At 42.6% G+C, this 19,356-nt stretch overlaps 1 protein-coding gene across 2 annotated transcripts in view; it reads left to right on the forward strand.

Moving 5' to 3' along the window:
- Positions 1-19,356, forward strand: part of pappaa (pregnancy-associated plasma protein A, pappalysin 1a) — a 64,458-nt gene that overhangs the window by 27,577 nt on the left and 17,525 nt on the right. For both annotated transcript variants that reach the window (XM_079580848.1, XM_079580849.1), the window contains exons 8-14: positions 5,477-5,605; positions 5,682-5,773; positions 7,373-7,569; positions 14,937-15,047; positions 15,150-15,285; positions 15,377-15,590; positions 16,859-17,033. In XM_079580848.1, the coding sequence (XP_079436974.1) occupies positions 5,477-5,605; positions 5,682-5,773; positions 7,373-7,569; positions 14,937-15,047; positions 15,150-15,285; positions 15,377-15,590; positions 16,859-17,033 (1,054 nt within the window). The remainder of the gene's footprint in view (positions 1-5,476; positions 5,606-5,681; positions 5,774-7,372; positions 7,570-14,936; positions 15,048-15,149; positions 15,286-15,376; positions 15,591-16,858; positions 17,034-19,356) is intronic.

The following is a 19,356-nucleotide window of genomic DNA, read 5'->3' on the forward strand; positions in this document are numbered from 1 at the left end:
TGGTCAAATAATGAATTTCAGGTTTTTGTCTTTTTTTAGTCAATTATAGAAAAATTAAATCTATGATTTGTTTTGTAAATTTGAAATGTATATTCTTTGATTCCGTCATACAAGGAAATGTCACTGCTTCATGGAGCAAAGGACTTCATTTGTTTCGTGGGCATTGAATATAAATACTGGCACTTGGAAATATTTTGTTTATTTGTTAAGTTTTAGTCCCCCTTTCGAGTTTTATTTTGTATTTTCAGATAGGTTTCATCATCTCTGACTGCTTTTTGGTAAAAACATAATTACTTCCACTCCACAAGCTTTCACAATCCCCCCTCCTCAGCAGACCCTCCCCTGGATGAAACACAATTCCTTTTTTATTTAGTGATGTCACTTCCTTTAGCTTTAGCGCAGGACACTTGCCTTGGTCTGGAAGGAAGTGAGTTTGAAGGTACTGCCTTCAATACCAAGGCAAGCTACCTAGGCTTTGGGACACAGCCTGAGTCCCCAACGGGCCGAGTGAAGCGTCTCCGTCCATCGCTGTTGTGGGCGGATGTGCATCAGATATACAGGCGTACCCGAAACAACACAAATAGAAAGTTTCAGGCTTGGGAACTTTAGGGAATCTAGGGAAACAATTATATATCTATATATATTTATTTAAGATTCCCTAGATTAAAACCATGCAATTCGTTTTATATCCAGCCAAATTATTTGGGTCCAAATTTTATGCAAATTAATTAATATTTAGAGGTTGCACAAGACACTTGAAAATTGCCCTATACTATAACATAGCAAGCCAAATGAAAAGGACATACTATAATAATTTGTGATTTTATTCTCCAAAAATAAAGTGAAACATGCATAAAATGTTACTTAGAAAGTCCACTACTCACAGTTGCTTTATTGGCATCACAAAAGATCTGCCTGTGCTCTTTCACAACTTACAGTAAGTACTGTTTCTGTTCTTCGTTTGTTTACTGAGAGTCTTGAATAAGCTTCACCCCCTTTCTGCAACATCATCGACAACTTTCCTGGAATGCACAATTTTAGCAGCCTTTTGAAAGTCTGCATCATCAGCCCAGTCAGTCTGAAGAATGTTTGTGGCAGATTCAGAATTTCAAAGAAACGCATCGGGCTCGTGGTGACAAATCACTGATCTGCTTCGCTTCATTATCTGCTTGATTAAGGACATCACGATGCTTTGGTGAAACCTCTAACCCTTCCGTTTCCATAATGTTGTGAACCATCAGCTCTTTCTGTTCTTACATTGGAGTAGAAAAATGCCAGGCCAACCATCTCAACCAGCTCAAGTACCAAAGATGCTGGCCAAACGCTGTTAAGGCTGCTTTCTTGACAGCTGAATTTTCATACTGTGACAGCTTATTGAGGAATGCCAAATCATTAGCTGGAGCTTTTGCTGGTGATGGGGCTTCAAATGTAGAATCCCCATCTACATTTGAGACTTGATACAAAGAGAAGAAGCTGCATGCTCTTCTGATGCTTACAAGGTGAACTGCTCTCTGAACATCCACATCGTAAAGCAGTAAATCACCACCCATCTTGCAGTATGAAGAGCACCAGGAACTTGGAAATGAAGACCTGGAAGTGGATCCTCATCAAGGAAAATGACGTAAGTTCCAAGAACTCACTGTAATCATCACGTGGTTGCAACAATTAATTACGCAATTAATGCACCCTGGTCTGCCAATCCAGAGCAACTGTCCCAGACCGCCACGCGATGTTGCAAAGATGTTGGAGCCAAGACAGATCTCATCCAATCACCTTGGTGACTTCAGCTTGGGGAATGGATGAGTCACTTTCCGAGACCCCAGTCTCTGCTTCCTCATCGGAAGACGTGACACTGGATTTGAGGAGATCCTAGAAGTATTCCTTCCACCGTCTGACATCAATCAATCAATCAATCAATCAATCAATCAATCAATCAATCAATCAATCAATCAATCAATCAATCAATCAATCAATCAATCGATGGATTTGTATAGCCCAATATCACAGGAGTTGCCTCACAGGGCTGCACCGAACATTAAGGCAATAAAACAGAGCAGTAAATATAACAATGTAAAGATCAGGCGAATGAAGTATCCTGGCAAACATCCCCAGGCGAGGTCTACAACTCCCCACCCACACTGTAAACAGCGTTAGTGAAGCACTGGCCCTCCGAACTCCTCCCATACTTGAGTTTTTGCCTCTGAGACCACCTGGCCTGCCAGTACATGTCAGCGGCCTCTGGAATCCTACCTGGCCTTGTTGGCTCCTTCAGTTTGACTGCATCCCTTACTTCCGACTGACCGGTGTACTCGGACTCCACCTCTCCAACCTCCCTCGGGATCTGATAGAAGCTCTCCTGAAGGCGATTTGCCAGACGTTCCCAACAGACCCTCAAAATATTTTGGGGTCTGTCAAGTATAAACGGCTTCCGCCCCTGCCAGCGGATCACCTCACCACCGGGCAGTGATTGGTTGACAGCTTTCTCTATTCACTCGTGTGTCTGAGACACGTGGCCGGAGGTCAGGCAACACATCTACAAAGACTGCACTGTTATTAGGGCCGTAGGCTGAGACAACAGTGAGACCAGTCCCTAACCTACGTGAACCATTCATTGTCACTGGGGTGAACTCCAACATGTAATGGCTGAGCTGCGGAGCTATAAGCAAACCTACACCATGCTGCCTCTCCCCCTGGGTAATGCCAGAAAAATGGAGCATCCAGCCTCTCTCCAGGAGTTGGGTTCCAGGTTCGGTGAGTCTAACTATATCTAGCAGATACATCTCACCCTCCTGCATAAGCTGACACTCCTCCCCGTGGCAGTCAGCATAGGCCTGCCCATCAGGCCCGCTCATACGAGTCACAATAGAGTTTATCAAATTATTTTGAAGTGTGCAGACAAAACAGACACAGACGCTGGTGCTATCGATCAGCAAAATCACTTTTCACAACCGTGGTGATGTTGTGAAGTATTAATCATGCATGACATGACTGTTCTATCGTGGATATCTTCTCTCTCCTCTGGCAAACAGAGGCCAGCAGTCTGTTCACGTCATGTTAGTACTAGCCCTCAGGCGGAGGACAATTTCAAGATGCACCCTGATCGGCCCTTTGACATGGTTGTATCTAATGGAAATGCCAGACTGCAGCTGCTCTTGGACATTCCCAGGACGAAACTAAAGAACAGAGGGAACTGGGCCTGGAACAGTTTTTGTATGTCCCTTCAGCATTTAAATCACTATTAAAGACACACCTTTATCACTAGCTTTTAACCTGAATTGTTGTTTACATCTTTCACTTGATGATTTCCTTGTATTATTGCGTGTTGTTTTTGTTGCTGTTTTAGGCTGGTTCAATTGCAAATGTGCTATATGTCCTCTATACAGTATATTTCGTCTGCTTTTGCCGTGGCTGCCAAGCTCAAACAGAGCCATGCAGTTGTGTTAATTTGCAGTCAAGCAGCGACGCTCATGGCACTTAATCTATGGACGGTGCACGGGAGAGTGATTTTTTCCAATTGGAGGTAAATTACCAAAATCACATTGACAGTAGGTGAGTTTTGTGTCATATCCCAGTCCTCCTGGACCCACTGCAGTTCACCTACAGAGTCAACAGGTCTGTGGCTGACGCAGTGAATCTGGCCCTGAAGCATGTGGACTCCGTGGGAAACTATGGCAGGATCCTGTTTGTGGACTTCAGCTCTGCCTTCAACACCATCCTCCCTGGACTACTGTGAGACAAGCTCTACCAGCTCAGCGTGCTCGACTCCCTCTGCAGGTGGATCACTGACTTCCTGACGGACCGGAGACAGCAATTGCGGCTGGGGAAGATCGTTTCAGACACTAGGACTACAAACACTGGAACTCCTCAGGGCAGTGTACTTTCCCCCTGGCTTTTCTCCCTGTACACAAACTGCTGCACCTCCAGTCACCAGTCCGTTAATCTGATCAAGTTTGCGGACGACACCACCCTCATCGGGCTCATCTTGGACGGTGATGAGTCCGCCTACAGGAGAGAGGTGGACCGCCTGGCGTCCTGGTGCAGCCACAACAACCTGGAGCTGAACGCCCAGAAGACAGAGGAGATGATCGTGGACTTCAGGAAAGACACAGCCCCACCGTCCCTCCTCGTCCTAACAGACTCTCCCATCTCCATCGTGGACGCCTTCCGTTTCCTGGGTACCACCACCCCCCAAGGACCTTGAATGGGAGCCAACCATCAAAAAGGCCCAGCAGACCAAATGCTGGTGCAGTTCTACATGGCCATCATCGCTTCCTCCATCACCGTGTGGTACCCCGGCGCTACAGACCAAGACAAGCATCGACTGCAGGGCATTGTGCGGGCTGCTAAGAAGGTGATTGGCTGTGAGCTCCCATCGCTCAAGGACCTGTTCAACTCCAGAACCCAGAGGCGTCAGATCCCAGCTGACCCTTTTCACCCTGGACAAGAACTATTCACCCCTCTCCCCTCAGGCATGAGGCTACGATCCATTTTTATGTTTCTATGTTGGCAATAAAACCAATTCTGATTCTGTTCGAATATTGAGGCAGAACTGCTAATAGATTATGGTTAGGTTAAGGTATACTTTATTAATCCCCATAGGGAAATTCATTCTCTGCATTTGACCCATCCTCAACCGACCTGTAGGAGCAGTGAGCTGCCAGCTTGGGCCGGTGCTCGGGGACCCACCTCCATGATGTGGAGCCAGGCTGGTGGTCAGAAACACCTGGCTGGGGGATTCACCTATTGTAAATGTTTTTAGTGGTAGGGGAAACCGGAGTATGCGGAGGAAACCTACGCAGACTTCACACAGAAAGGCCCTGTCCCTGGTGGGAATTGAACCCGGACCTTCTAGCTGTGAAGCACGAGCGCTAACCGCTGTACTACCGCGCCGCCATAACATATACAACCCCACTTCCTGTTTGTTTGCGTATGTTCCGGTCTGGAAATGTAGTTGATGTCGACTCTTACTAGACTCAATCGCTGGCACAGGTTCTTGGGCAGGACACTTCATCCACTTTGCCTCCAATGTCTGCGTACATTGGTGTGTGAATGAGAGTGTGAATGAATGAGTGAATGCTGCAAAGCACTTTTTGCACTATAAAAGTAAGCACTATATAAGTAAGACCATTTACCATACATCAACACATGGTCAATACCAACTGCTGTGAAAGTCAAAACTAAAAAATGAGAATAAAATGAAAATAAACTCCTACCAAGGTTAAAAATAGAAGCTCCATGCAAATAGAAAATTATAAAGCGTTAAAGAGCAGCATGTTGTTGTCGACAACAATCTAATAAATTAAAATAATCTAAACAGAGCTTTAATTTGTAAACATTTTTATACATCAAGAGTATGGTTTAGGTCAAGAAATCTAAGTATCCCTACAGTGTCATTCCATTTCACTGCAAAATTATTGCACTTCTCTCAAAACTTTGTTCAATGACTCACCTAATGATTTTTTTCCCCCCACTTTAGGGATGTGAAGCCAAATGTCGCATACACATATAAAGTTCAAACTGTCTCTAGCTTGAGTGAGAGTGAGCCTTCTCCACCATTAGTGCATCAAGTTGGAGGTACATATTGTGGAGATGGTCGCATTCAAAGGTACAACTTTCCAAAAAGCAATTAAAACTCTTACATTTAGGCTTATTTCTTTACTATATATTTATGACTATTTCAGTTTTAAAGGGGAAGAGTGTGATGATATGAACTCTGTGAATGGTGATGGCTGTTCCAGCCAATGCAAGAAGGAGACTTTCTTCAACTGTGTTGGTAAGTAATAAACTAGACCAGAAGTTCCCAAAGTTTTCAGGCTGCAACCCCCAAAATCAACCCAGGACCTATATTATAAAGCTCATGTTTGAATACAACATTTTGATATTTGGCTTTATGAAAAACAAACAAACAAAAAAGTCATGAAATCATCAGTGATTCCCCCACTTTGGCAATCACTGATTTAGATCAACCAAATTGCATTTAGGTCTGGTGATATTCATGAACTGAGCTGAAAGACATGTTTAATCCATGAAATGATATGGTTGAATGAAGCTTCAAGAGCCATGCTGGACTCCTGAAACCATAAAGAACCACGTTACTGCTTGTCATGCATGTTATGCATGACAAGCCAAACCAAAATGACAACCAAACCAAAAATGAAAACCATAATGAACCAGACATTATTTTCCTTTTTCACAATTCGTAGCGTCCCCTTGTGAATATAAGTGTGAATGGTGGTCCCCTGTCCATTGTCAAAGATGTACCCCAACTTGCCATTCCCATAATTAAATTTTAAGGTGCATTATGGAACTTTTTCAGTGAAAAAACAGCAACTTTTTCTTGTGCATATTTGACCCTTTAGTGACCCAGTGGCTGTATTAACATGGCTCCTTTGCTTTTTATAACAGTGGCCTCTATGATGCTCCAGGATCAATTGTTTTTCACTGCTGATGGACCCTCACCAGAAACCTACAACACAATTAATCCTAGAGCGTTGTGGAGGCCACTGTGACTGAGAGTAAAGGTGCCATAATAACCACCCACACAGTCATTGGGTCACTATAAAGTCAATTGCACACAAATATCAAAGTTTTTTTTTTCACATAAAAATGTCCATGTTAGTATCCCCTTGTCTTGTTGTATTACAAGACCTCACAGGACTCAATCATCAGCAGATGATCAATCAACAAGGGACCAGGGAAGCTGCAAACTTTGGTTCTTACAGCCATTCTTATTCTCAATTAATGCATCTTACAAAGGATTTTCAGTCTTTCCTTTCTCTGCATGTCTTCTCACTTGTGCACGCTATTGCTTTGTCTTTAAGACAAACCAGCCTTGCTCAACCTCGAAGTGCCAGGAAGCTATAAGTGCTAAAAGTGCAACCATATACATTTTTTGTTGTTTTTATTCTTCCTTCTGTGAATGGCAGGAGAGTGGTGTCTGTGTTTTCTGTATGCCCCCTCAGTAGCCCCTTGATTCACAACTGCCAGAGCAAAGAGCTGACTGGAGTTGTTGGCTGTGCAAAGAGGGAGGGCTGGAATTTTCGAGGAGGAGGCCTCAGCCAACTTGGCACAGATTGCTGCCGTTCCCCCTAACGGGAACCCCAGTGGCTGACAGTGCTGTTGCAGAGTGGAGCTCTGAGGCCTTCCCTTTCTTCTGCTCCTTTGCAGTGCTCACCTTCGGTCAGACCGCTTGCTTCCACTTTCATGGGAAGTACACTGTCATGATAATGTACAGTGAAAGCCTACAGCCATACACCTCAATACATATGTTTAAATCAAATAATTACTGTAAAAAGATTTTCAAAGTACTTTTTGCCCTGTCATATATTGGAGATTTATAAATGTTTGGTAATGCATTCATTTGTACTTACAGAGGAGCCTAGCATGTGCTACTATTATGACGGTGATGGGGTGTGCGAGGACTTTGAGCGGGAGACAGGTGTCAGAGACTGCGGTCTCTACACACCTAGTGGTTTTTTAGACCAATGGGCCACTAGTGTTGAAGTGTCCCAAGAGGAGAAGCCCTACTGCTCCGGAGAGGTGGCTGCTGGCTATCCTGCTGTCACAAAGGTAATTAAAAACAAAACACCTGGCCAAGAGCAAGCTATACCTGTCAAACAAGATTTCATTACTGATGTGCTCACTGTGCATGTGCTAAACAAATGCTATGGATATGTAACTCAAATTGTTATTCAGATAATAGTCAATTTACAACTGTTTAAAAGTCTAAGAAAGTGCTGAAAATCAATCATTTTTGGGTTGAATGAAAATCGTTTTTGCAGGATTACATGCAGCATTTCCAGTCCATGTCTGCGCGAGAGGCTATTCGTATTAGATGTCGAATGTGCAATACTTTTGACTCTTCCAGTGATCCCTTAAGTTTAATGCGAATCCACAATTTGAAAAATATTTTTCTCTGTGTCTCTGTGAAACAGGCACAATATCTACATCACCAGTTTCTCAAAGCGCTACACTGTAGTCATTACCCATTCACTCCATACTTGGTGGTGATAAAATATAAGAGCCACAACTGATGGGATGGAAGTGAGGTTGCCAAATTGCACCATTGGCCCCTCTGACCTCCACCAACCACTCACACACTACATTCATACAGGCGGTGAGTGAAGTGTCTTGCTCAAGGACACAAAACCATAGGATTGTATGACCCACTCTACCGTCTGAGTCACTGTAAAAACCTTTCTCAGAATGAAAATACTTCACCAGAGGAGACTTCTGTGTTTATTACTGTAAGCTGTCATTTATCAATTAGATTTTTCATTTACTTTAAAATGTGAACAGGAAGTAGTCGCTAGCCATCACTGGCTAACAGGAAGTTAGACAAGATCATTTAAATATGAAACGATTCTTTTTAGTAGAGCATGGGAAGTCAAACTACCTGGGGCTCCCCTGGTCAGGACTTTTTGGTAGAACCACAAACATGCAACATGTGCACATGTTTATGTTTTGAGTCATTGTGTGTCAGAATGGTACATCATTTCCTTCTGATCTCGTAAACAAAACAAGTACTGGCATCATGGATCAGGGCTGTTTGATTTCTCAAGACATTGTTGACTCTGTCTATGAGTCTGTGGTGAGCAAGGCGAGCAGATCGGGATCTTTGTGGATGCAAGAAACCAACAACAACACAAATGTTGTTCTCACATTTGAGAAAATGGCAGTTTCTACATGAGCCAGAAAAATTAAGGACCTGCAGTTGCGCTACATGCAAAAATTCTTACAAGTGCCAAAATTCAAACCCATATAGTTAGTGTATAGTTTGAGATATTGTACAGAACTATAGCATATATTTAAAAATAGCAGATAATTGTTTTTTTTTTAAAGAAACTAGATGCAAGTTGGCTATTTTATGCTCACTACTGCCACCTCAGGTCTTATGCCTAACTGCAGTTTCTATATTAAGCTTGTGCATGACGACACTTAAGTGACACCTTTTTGAGTGAGAGTGCAGGATTGGTCTGAGGTCTGAGGTCATTCTACACATTAGGACATGGCTGGAACAAGTAGGGGGAGGAAAATACTTATTTTTAACATTTTTAAACTCAGTATAGTCTCTTTAAAGTGTTCAATTGATTTAATTTTTTACAAATTGCAAAGTTCGATAGGTTCTTTGTTCAAAGACGTTCAAATAAGAATGTGTGCAGATACACATGAGTCCAGTCCAGGCAAGATTATGGGGCAGGTCCATAGGGGACTAAAATGTACCAGTGCTGTCTTTGTGGAGCAGAATGTGATGTCCTGGCATTACCACACCATGGAATATGGTGCACCGATTGGAATTACTCTGGGGGAATTGGACTGGAGAACTGGACCGGCTCTGTGTGTGCTCAGACTGTGTTTCTCAGCATGGAGCATTTGTGCAGATGAGGTTGTGCTATTGTGCTGCCTGCACTATTTACACTGAAACCAACAGATCAGAAAACAAGCTAGGTGATCTCCCAGGAGAGTTCTGCTGCCTCGGCAATCTCTGACGCAACCCATGGGCACCCTTGGAGAACGCTTCTCTTAATTATACATAAGCGACAGAAGGGATAACATTTCAGTCCACTCACGCTAGATCTCACACCTTTGAACTTCACACATTTCTCAATGTGACAAAACCTAAGCATTCATAAGTCACCTTTACAATCCTGTCATCAACGCTATAGAGAGTCTTAAAAATAGATCTGGGAAGATTAGAGAGAGAGAGAGAAAAAAAAAGAATAAAGCAAAACAAAATAATAGTTTTGCCTGCAATGTCTTCCCTTAAAACATAGAAATAGCAACTGGCCCAGTTTTACTTCAACTCCAGAAAAGCAGTCTGTAAGTAGGGTGTCCATGCACACATACAAACCTCCACACATAATAATTCTGCTGAATTTGGATAGATAGAAGTTACACTAGCTGCAGCAGGACAAAACCATGGGTCTAAACAGAACTCATCTAAACACTAAACCACAGAGCCAGGACTTATCCAATGTTTAATATCCTTTTAGAGAAGTGTAAACGAGCCGTAAAATTCATTGCACAAAGGTAAGCGTCTGGGTGCACATGACACAGCTGACCAATGATCGCCGGGACAATGCACCCACACCAGACCAGAGACACTGAAGCTTGAGTGACGCATCGCTAACCCCCGCTTCCCTCGCTGTGATTGGTCCAGACAGATTTGGCCCATTCAACCCGAGGGATCCCCGACTATCTTCCATGTATCTAACCCTATCTTCCCATGCATCTAACACTTGGAGGAAGTCAGGCTGGCTTCAGTCACCACCATGAAAAGTGGTGTACGAGATTGAGCAGAAAGGCGCAACATAGAGGAGGCAAAGGCCCAGAAAACACACACACAAAAACATAAACACTGGCCATACAGTTATACCATTATCTATGATTAAGGGGGACACATGGCTGTATAGTTCCCATAACTCTGGGAGAGGGTGTCCGGCCAAGGGGGTTATTTTTCTTGTATTTGTTTGAGCGCTGGCATCTGTTACAATGATCTTATCTTATCGTACAACTGAAATGATGTAAACCAGGCGGCCCCAAAGTACATTATGCGATTAGAGCCATTATCATTGTCATGACTCTGTCCTGACTAAGAGCTTTTTCAGGTTTCTACTGATTGAACAAATATATTTCTGGACCATTGTGTTGACCATTGTGACTGTTGTGTTTTGATACTTTACTTTTTTCCCTCACCTTTAGCGGCCAGTATTTTCCCCTCAGGCTTGAATATACTTACTTGTGCTTTTATCTAAAGTGGTGATTTAAAAACAGCACAGCGTGTCTGCAGACCAGGGTCGGCTGCTGTCTGCCGCACTTTTTTGCCAGCTGCTGCAAATCACGTCCATGTGTGCAACTGCGTGTGTGTGTGTGTGCTTCTGAACAAAAGTCCAGAATTGATAATGCTTTTAGTTGAAAAAAACAAAACAAAAAACAACAACAACATGGTGTTCCTCTGAAAGGTTTTTAAAAAGGTACCTCGGAAAGAATCTACAGAAATGTTTGAACTCTCCCGTTTGGAAAACAGTAACAGCTTCATCCGTTTTGACAAATAATAATATATTCATAAAAAGTGTCCTGCCTACTTGTGGTGATGTAGCGAGCACTCACGGTTATCTTCTAAACAATATTATACAGTATATTTAAGAATTTGGATGAGTTGGAGTTGAAATAGCTTTTAAACTTGGAGTCATAGCACACAACATCTAAACCATGTTGTACAAGGGAGAAAAAAAACAGACAACTGGCATATTAAAGACTCTCACAAGGATGTCTTTGTTGTTATTGTTGTTGTTGAGGACATAACTAATGATTCCTAACAATTCAGGGGTGTTTAGTGAATAGATTTTGTCGAAGTTGAAAGTCAAACCAAGAGGCAGCAGAAACTGGTCCAGTGCCAGATTTACTGAGCGAATAGCAAACACATTCACAGGCAGTCAGTCACTGGAGTGTACATTGTAATGCATATTTTTTTAAACACACACTTTCTGCATTCACACACATCCACCCACGCAGCCATGCACACTTGAGGAGCGAGAGACCATCTAAATTCCACTGCTTGACGTTCACAATGGCACCCAGAGTGGTACATGGATAGATGTATTCTGTTACTTCCTAACCCTCCATGTACCGAAGTGGCTCTCAGACTGCAGCTTCTGAGCCCCTCCGAGTGGAACTCAGACTTTGTACATTTGGCATAGACGCTTGAGAGCCACTGTACAAGAATGTAATATCCATCCAACCTGCTCCGGTCCGCGATCAGCAGACGATCTAGACCATGGCAAGCTGGGTGAGCGATGCTCGACATCAAGGGATCCCAGGAAGCGATCCCTGGACCATCATCCTGAGGGCCCCTCCACCGATCAGTCTAGCCAAGCAGCACACTTATATTTCACAAAGAACACCAACAAATCGCCACTGGCATATGTCTCATAGTATTGTATCAAAACCAATACTTCTTCTTGCTCTGTGTCATACCTGTCACATTGTTTGTAGTGAGTGGCATTTCTTTTGTTGGCTCGGTTCGATGTCAGTTGTCTGAATATTGTGCCCATTGTCCAAGGGGTCACATGGGTTTCATTTACCATGATGGGGTCTCGAGTGCTCCAGCTTGTTGAGGTCCACCTTGTTGATAAGTAGCCAGTTGCGTATTTCATGGATTCCTCTTCTTCCTCGATCTCTGTCTCTGAAGTTTTAACCGTGTCCTCGTCCTCCATTGTTGTAGGTTATCATGGTTGCTGTGTCAGCGATGAAGCAGGTGCAGTAACCGGTGTTGCGTTTTGCACAGGTGCAGATACTGGTCGGTCCATTGGTTTAGAGTTGCTCTTTGCCCCCAGTCTTCCACCCTCTGTCGATTTCAAGGTTTGGGTTTTGGAGCCTCTTCTACAAAGGTGACATGTTTGGTTGTTTGGTTTGGAGCGTTGAAAAATAAAAACATTGCCCGCATCTTCACCTTCTGTCATAGTGGTTCTCTGGTTTGACTTGCCTGCATCTGTCGAAGCTGAAACTCAAACCAAGAGGCAGCAGTAACCGGTTGCCGGTTGCGGTCGGATTGGAACAGCATGTGACCGCAATGTCGCATCAAACCGCATTGAATTGGTACAAAGTAACTGCGCATACTGTCCCTGGAAACTGTCAGGCTGAACGCAAAAACAACACATTGTCAAATAACATTGAGTTAGCTTTGTTAAACTGTGTACTACTATTCCAACAAGGATGCTAATTTTAGTGGCTGGATCAGCGCTGAGAATGTGTGTTGGGCCTTGACACTCCCATCAGAGCTGCTAGCCGCTAACTACTAACCACAGGTGGATTTGAGCTTAAACACTTGGGGAGACCCTGGTGTGGACCATGGGGTGTATAATTAAAGATATGAAGGATATCACAGTTAACCCCAGAACAGCAGGCTAATAGGGCTAATTGGGGCTAACTGTTTGCTAATAACAACAAAGCAGCCTAAGGTCAACCAGAAAAAGTGCGCATAGCCATCAACCCCCCTGCCTCCTGCTGGCATTCAGATCGGGGGTTGTCATGTAGACTGTGACAAGACTGGTTTGACAGGTTTTTTGAAGGAGTCACATCTTTAGCCTAGTCGGATTGGACTTCACATGTAAACGTACTGACTCTACGTCTTCATTTCAACTGTTATATGTGTTTGTACTTGTAGAGGCGTGAGAGATTTTTTCCTGTCTAGTGTGACCTGTGATAGATGGTGTAGCTCCTGGTTTAACACCCACTGTGCATGTGTCAGAAACACTGTGGAGGTAGGTGACGATGAGGAGTGTGAATGAAGGTGTTCTTAGTGGCACGTTTGTTGCATGAATAAATAATAAGTTCATACAAGAGCTGTCATCACTACAACGCAAAAGAATCTGAGATCAGCAAATGTGTCTCTTGCAGCTCCTGTATGTACTACAGCATGTGGAACACAGAAACTACAAATGCAGTTTGCAGAAAAAGGCCCAAAAAAGTGGTTGAATGCAGAATTTAAATCTGAGAACAGCAATCTAACGTAGGAGTCGTTTTTGTTTTTTGTTTTAGTGTGTCAGGACTGTATGGAGCATTGTGGAGATGTTGGGTAATTGGATCAATAAGCACTGATATGGGTCCTGGGGGAGGCTCTTTATTACAATAGGGGTAGGTGCAACTGGACAGTTGTTGTTAAAGCAGGAGGGGATGAGGATGATGGTGGTTGCCTTGAGGTCATTTACTGGCAAGGATCACGCCACAACAGAAGGTGCAATTAAGAATTTATTAAAGGTGAGATGATGATAATGGTAGCAAGAGGAGAGAGGGGCGCTATTGAGTTCAAACTGAGCAAAGAAGTCATTCAGCTGGTTCAGCAGCTATCACAGGTGAGTGTCTATATCCCCATGACACAATGGTGAAACTCTACTACTTCACTGAAGTGTAACTGATTTGATGCTATTCTGCGAGTCTTCCATTACATTTGTCACCAGTGTATTTTAGAATACACAAACCCAGGCTAGCCAGGATGTACAAACCTTGCCCTTGACAGTCCCAGGTGTTGGGTACCTAGTCTGACTCAAACTCACATGTTAAATATAAATGCTTATATCAGGCAGAGCTACACAGCCAGGAGACAGGACAATAGAGACAGCTCTTGTGATATGTTCTCATGACCAGGGCAAATTCACTTGGGGGCCCAAAGATTTGGTGGGGTGCTCTATCCTCTGGCACCGATCGGCATCTATGGTTAGCTCACCTGCATTCCCATATTGCCCTCTCAGCTTGGAGAGAAAGATCACGTCAACAGATTCAGGGGACAGATATGTAGGCAGATTGCTGCTCTGACCAGTTTTCCATTGTGGCAGGATCTTACTGTAGCTTCTCCAGCAGAAGTCTCCTGTTACTGGTGTCTCATTTCACTTGCTCAGGGCAGCGGGCGAAACTTGTCGTCCTTGGGTATTTGCCCTCCCTCACCTTTGGCTACTTAAATTATGCAATTTATTAATTTCTTACACCTTGGAATGTTATATTTCTGATTTATAGGCTCTGGCTATTTATAAAACACTGCTCATCTGCACGTTGGGTGACCACATGACTTGGCCAAAGATTCCTGACAAGGTCCGATCAGGGAGAGGGGTTGGGGGACATTGTCTACCGAGCTGAGAACGCACGGGGGGGGGGGGGTAATTTATCAAGTCAGGTGCTAAATAACGAGTGCACGCTGAAAAATAAGATATGCTCTTTTGTGGGCATGTGGCACCTAATTTACCATTTGAAAATGCCTACGGTACAGTTTTATTGCTCCAAATCTGACAAGTCAATTAGAGAATGCTGCGTGATTAAACAATGCGTTAAACAAACAGCGCTATACGCCTGGGTGTGTCAGCTGTTTTACTCCCATTCACAAAAAAACGTTGTGAAAATTGCAGAAGTAAGAGCGATCACTCCTATTTGTTGTTTCTGCCTAGACATGCCAGTCCAAGGTGTTCGATCTGTCTGATGGGGTCTCACAGTACGCGTGGTTCCCGTGTGATGGGGCCAGTCAGATGCACTGGGGGAACTCCAACTACTGGCTCAAGGTAAGACCTGTTATATAACCGACCTGTCTACAATTCATCCTAAGTGAGTAACACGTCTATCTCGGATCATTCCCGTCATTGGTTTTTGCCTTCTCCACACAGGCTCACTTTTCTCATCCCATGGTGGCAGCAGCAGTAATAATCCACCTTGCGGCTGATGGGACTAGTTACATAGACCAGACACAGTGCAACATTACAGTGCAGCTTGTGGATACCAATGAAGGCAACCACAGCCTAGGTATGAGCACATTCACCAAATCAATAGCTGTGTGTGTATATAATATCATCTTTTTTCCTCATTAAGATTATGCTATTGTGCCCATTCACAGGAGAGTTTCGCCTCAGCTGCCGAACTAACCCCTTGGTAATCTCTGTGAGCCATGACCTGTCAATGGCGTTCTACCACACTAAGGCCATCCGGGTCACGTTTAATTCCCACCTCGTAGCCATCTCAGGTGTAGGCCTGCGCTCTTTTCAATCCTTTGATCCCATCACTATAAGCGGCTGCCAGAGCAACGAGATCTATAATCCCACTGGCCAGAGGTAAGGCTGACCACACCTTAAAACAACTAATACATTCATGCACAATGGACAATAGAAAACAGATGATAATTCATGGGTGGCTGATTATTCTCAATTGCGCAGAGGTTTGCCATTAAGCACACCTTGAGTCCTTTCGTTGTCCTCCAAGATGTTGACATTGTGAACAGGAGAAGCTACCAACATTATGCTATTACTTTCACTCTGACCTAGAAACATAGAAATACATGTGTGCGTTAAAGAAATAAGAAGGACACTTCCATATTCAACATCAACCAAATTTAGGCAAAAATGTAACGCACAAATCATGCAGTTGTATCACTTTTCTTCGAGCTTGATATTTGTTTCTTAAAATCTTCTTCCTCATTTTCTGCTTCTCTGCCACGTTGGTTAAATTAGGGAACGCTACACTGCACAGTATTGCTGTACAGTGTAGCCCTATGAGCATCCAAAATGTTCTTTTTATTATTCATATATTTATGTATTTGGCAGGGACACTGCAATTCAACATAGTACAACACAACCCTGTAGCTTGGGCCTTTCTACACTACATAAAAAGTTTCATTTTCATCCTAAAAACTGACCTATATACATCTTATAAATCATTCATATACACACACTCAGAGCTATTTACACATCGGTACATTTCTGTTTTGATTTCAGCCAAGACTTAACTCGAGTAGTGAACATTTTAAACTCACATTTTAAATGCAGTGAGTTCTACACCTTTGCACGGAGCCTCTGGTGACTCTGCCTCTGTTTTCTCTCAAGTAGCTCAAGTGCTAGATTATTGAGACATTTTAAAGTTAGTTTAAGAAAACATAAATCGCTAAAGCTGTCAAAAGTTAGCAGTTTATACTTCTGAGGAATAATATTCAATATTCAAGCACAATATAAAACAGTACCTCTGTTTTGAATTTCCAGCACCAAACTCCCCCAGTAATGTTCCCCTGTGTTTCTAGACACAACTGATTATGTCAACCCTTTCTTTGTGTGGTTTATTGATTTTTTTATGCTAAGAAGTCATTGATGGAAGAATGTGCCAAGCGTTTACCAATAGCACAGTGTGTCATGCTTTTTTTGTGCGTGCACGCGCGCGCTTGTGTGTGTGTGTGTGTGTGTGTGTGCGTGCGTGTGTGTGCGTAGGTGTGTGTGTGTGGCATGTTTCTGCAGTGGTATTTTAACCACAAATGTGTGTCATTTGAACAATTACAACAACATTTTAATTTTTCATCTCCTTCCCTATTTATCTCTTACCCCATCCCATTCAGCTGTGTACATTATTCGTGTGAAGCCATTGACTGCCAGGAACCTTTAATCCGCAATGCAGAGCTTAAGTGCAGTAGCTCTGGTCGCCACTTCTTCAACGGAGACCGCTGCACCATCTCCTGCAACTCTGGATATGTCCTACAAGTCCACCAGGACGATGACATCATCAAGAGCCAGGTAAACACACTGCTTACCCTGAAAGAAACACTACAATTGCTTAGCTGGCAACACTATTTGACATCATATTGTGTGGCAAGGCATATGTTCATATGCACATGTGAACATGCAATTATGCAAAGTCACCTCTCTACATAAGTAGATTGTGAAATCAGGGTATGTGACCCTGATTTCACAATCGACATAAGTAGATGTGAAATCAGCGTAAAACACCCTGTTCATGCTGGTCTTTTTAAAGTCATGTCCAAAAACTAGGCTTGGCATAGCAAGTCTCTTGAGAGCATGACGTCATGAAGTTCCAGGTAGGCAATTGCTGCATTAAAGTGCAGTCTCCTTTTGCTCCTGCATATATACACACAATTACACATGTATAGACCTATACTGTTTAGTCTGTAGGTGGCTACTCTGCAGCATCACCTCAAACAGTCACTTTGAATTTCTACTCCTCTGGGACCATGACATCATTGCATAGAGTCCCCTCCCTCCCCTGCTCCATTGTGCACTCATCCAAGTCACTGGTAAAAGGGCACAGGTCTGCTGCTGTTATTTTTCCACAGCAGCATCCACACCCACTTTCTAATACCAACAATTTATCTAAAAAGGTTTCAATTAATAAATGAGTGAACATGTCACATTTATTGTATTAATTGTAATGCACCCACAAAGCTGAATAATTGATTCAACCTTGTAAAACCCTTTGGATCAATGCCAGTAAGCTGTTAAGGTTGTGTAAAGGTTTAATTCCTCTCTGTTGCTCTGTAAAGTCATCTGCTTTACAATTTATACCTAGCAGTTGTACCGAGCAGTATTTTAAACTAAGTACAACATTTACTTTACTTTTTAGTATGTTTAAGAAGAACAATATATATATATATATATATATATATATATATATATATATATATATATATATACATATATATATATATATATATATATATATATATATATATATATATATATATATATGTATACACACACACACACACACACACACACACACACACACACACACACACACACACACACACACACACACACACACACACACATATATATATATATATATATATATATATATATATGTGTGTGTGTGTGTGTGTGTGTGTGTGTATGTATGTATGTATATATATGTATATATGTGCTATATATACTGATGATACTGGAAATGATGCTGCTTTGTTTTACACCACGTAAAACACAACGTTTTTGTTCAGAGGAAAATTAAGAGCTTGAATGGTGTTGCAGTCATGTTTGTTACTTATCTGTGTTTTGTGACAGTTAAGTTGCTTTTGTAGATAGACTCTGTCACTGCATCGTGCAGATCAGTTTGTGGATGCAAAACAACTTTCTCCAGCTAAACACAGACATTTGTGAAAATCATTGGCCCAAAGAAATGAGGAGAAAGTGTTATCTGTCACCTAGAGTCTCTTTCTCTTAAACTGAAAAATATGGTCATGGACTCAACAACATCATCAGCTTTTAACCATAGAAAAAAGATGGCTAAGAGATCAGAGGAATAGTGTCTAATCCAGACTTAGCAAGATTTATCCATGCATCTGTCTCCAGCAGGTTAGCACTGTTAGACAACTGTAGTACATCCAGAGCACTGCTGCTCAAGACCTGACAAGAACCAGGAATTACGACCATATTAGTCCAGTGCTCTGGTCTCTGCAATGGCTTCCTGTCACTCAGAAAATAGAGTTTAAAACAGCTCAGAGGCAATAATAAACACGGTGTCCACGCTAAAAACTGTTCTTTTTACCCATGCATAAGACAACTGAAAGTATTTTACCTGCACTCCTTGCTTTTAATGTAATTAATGAATACATTCTTGTTATGTGTAGTGATTTATTCTATCTGCCTTTTTGTCATTTTATGCAACTGTGAAGCACTTTGAATTGCTTTGCGTATGAATTGTGCTCTACAGATAAACTCGCCTTGCCTTGGATGACCGCCATCGTGTTCTTATCTTAGCACGCTGTCATCTTGGTTACAGCCTTCTTTAGGTCAAGGGATCCCATTGCAGACTGTGGCATTTCGGTGGTTGTCCCTTGCGACGATGTGTGTATTTTAATACGCTGTCACACTTCCACCAAAGTCAATGTGTTTTGTGTTAAGCTGATTGTGCATTTGTTGGATATCAGTTGTCTAAGCGGCATGACTTGACCTTACAAATGCTATCAGCAGTTACTTGATCTGCTGAGGAGCCTACATGGCTTACTGACATAGAGTAAGATAAGCCAGATCAAACTTTGTTGGGTTACACACTGATTGCAGACTTGTTGGATCGGAGTGCTGAATTGCTTTCGTCAGTTTTAAC

Source organism: Gobius niger, assembly GCF_951799975.1.
Source record: "Gobius niger genome assembly, chromosome: 2".
In the NCBI taxonomy this organism is placed as follows: Eukaryota; Metazoa; Chordata; class Actinopteri; order Gobiiformes; family Gobiidae; genus Gobius; species Gobius niger.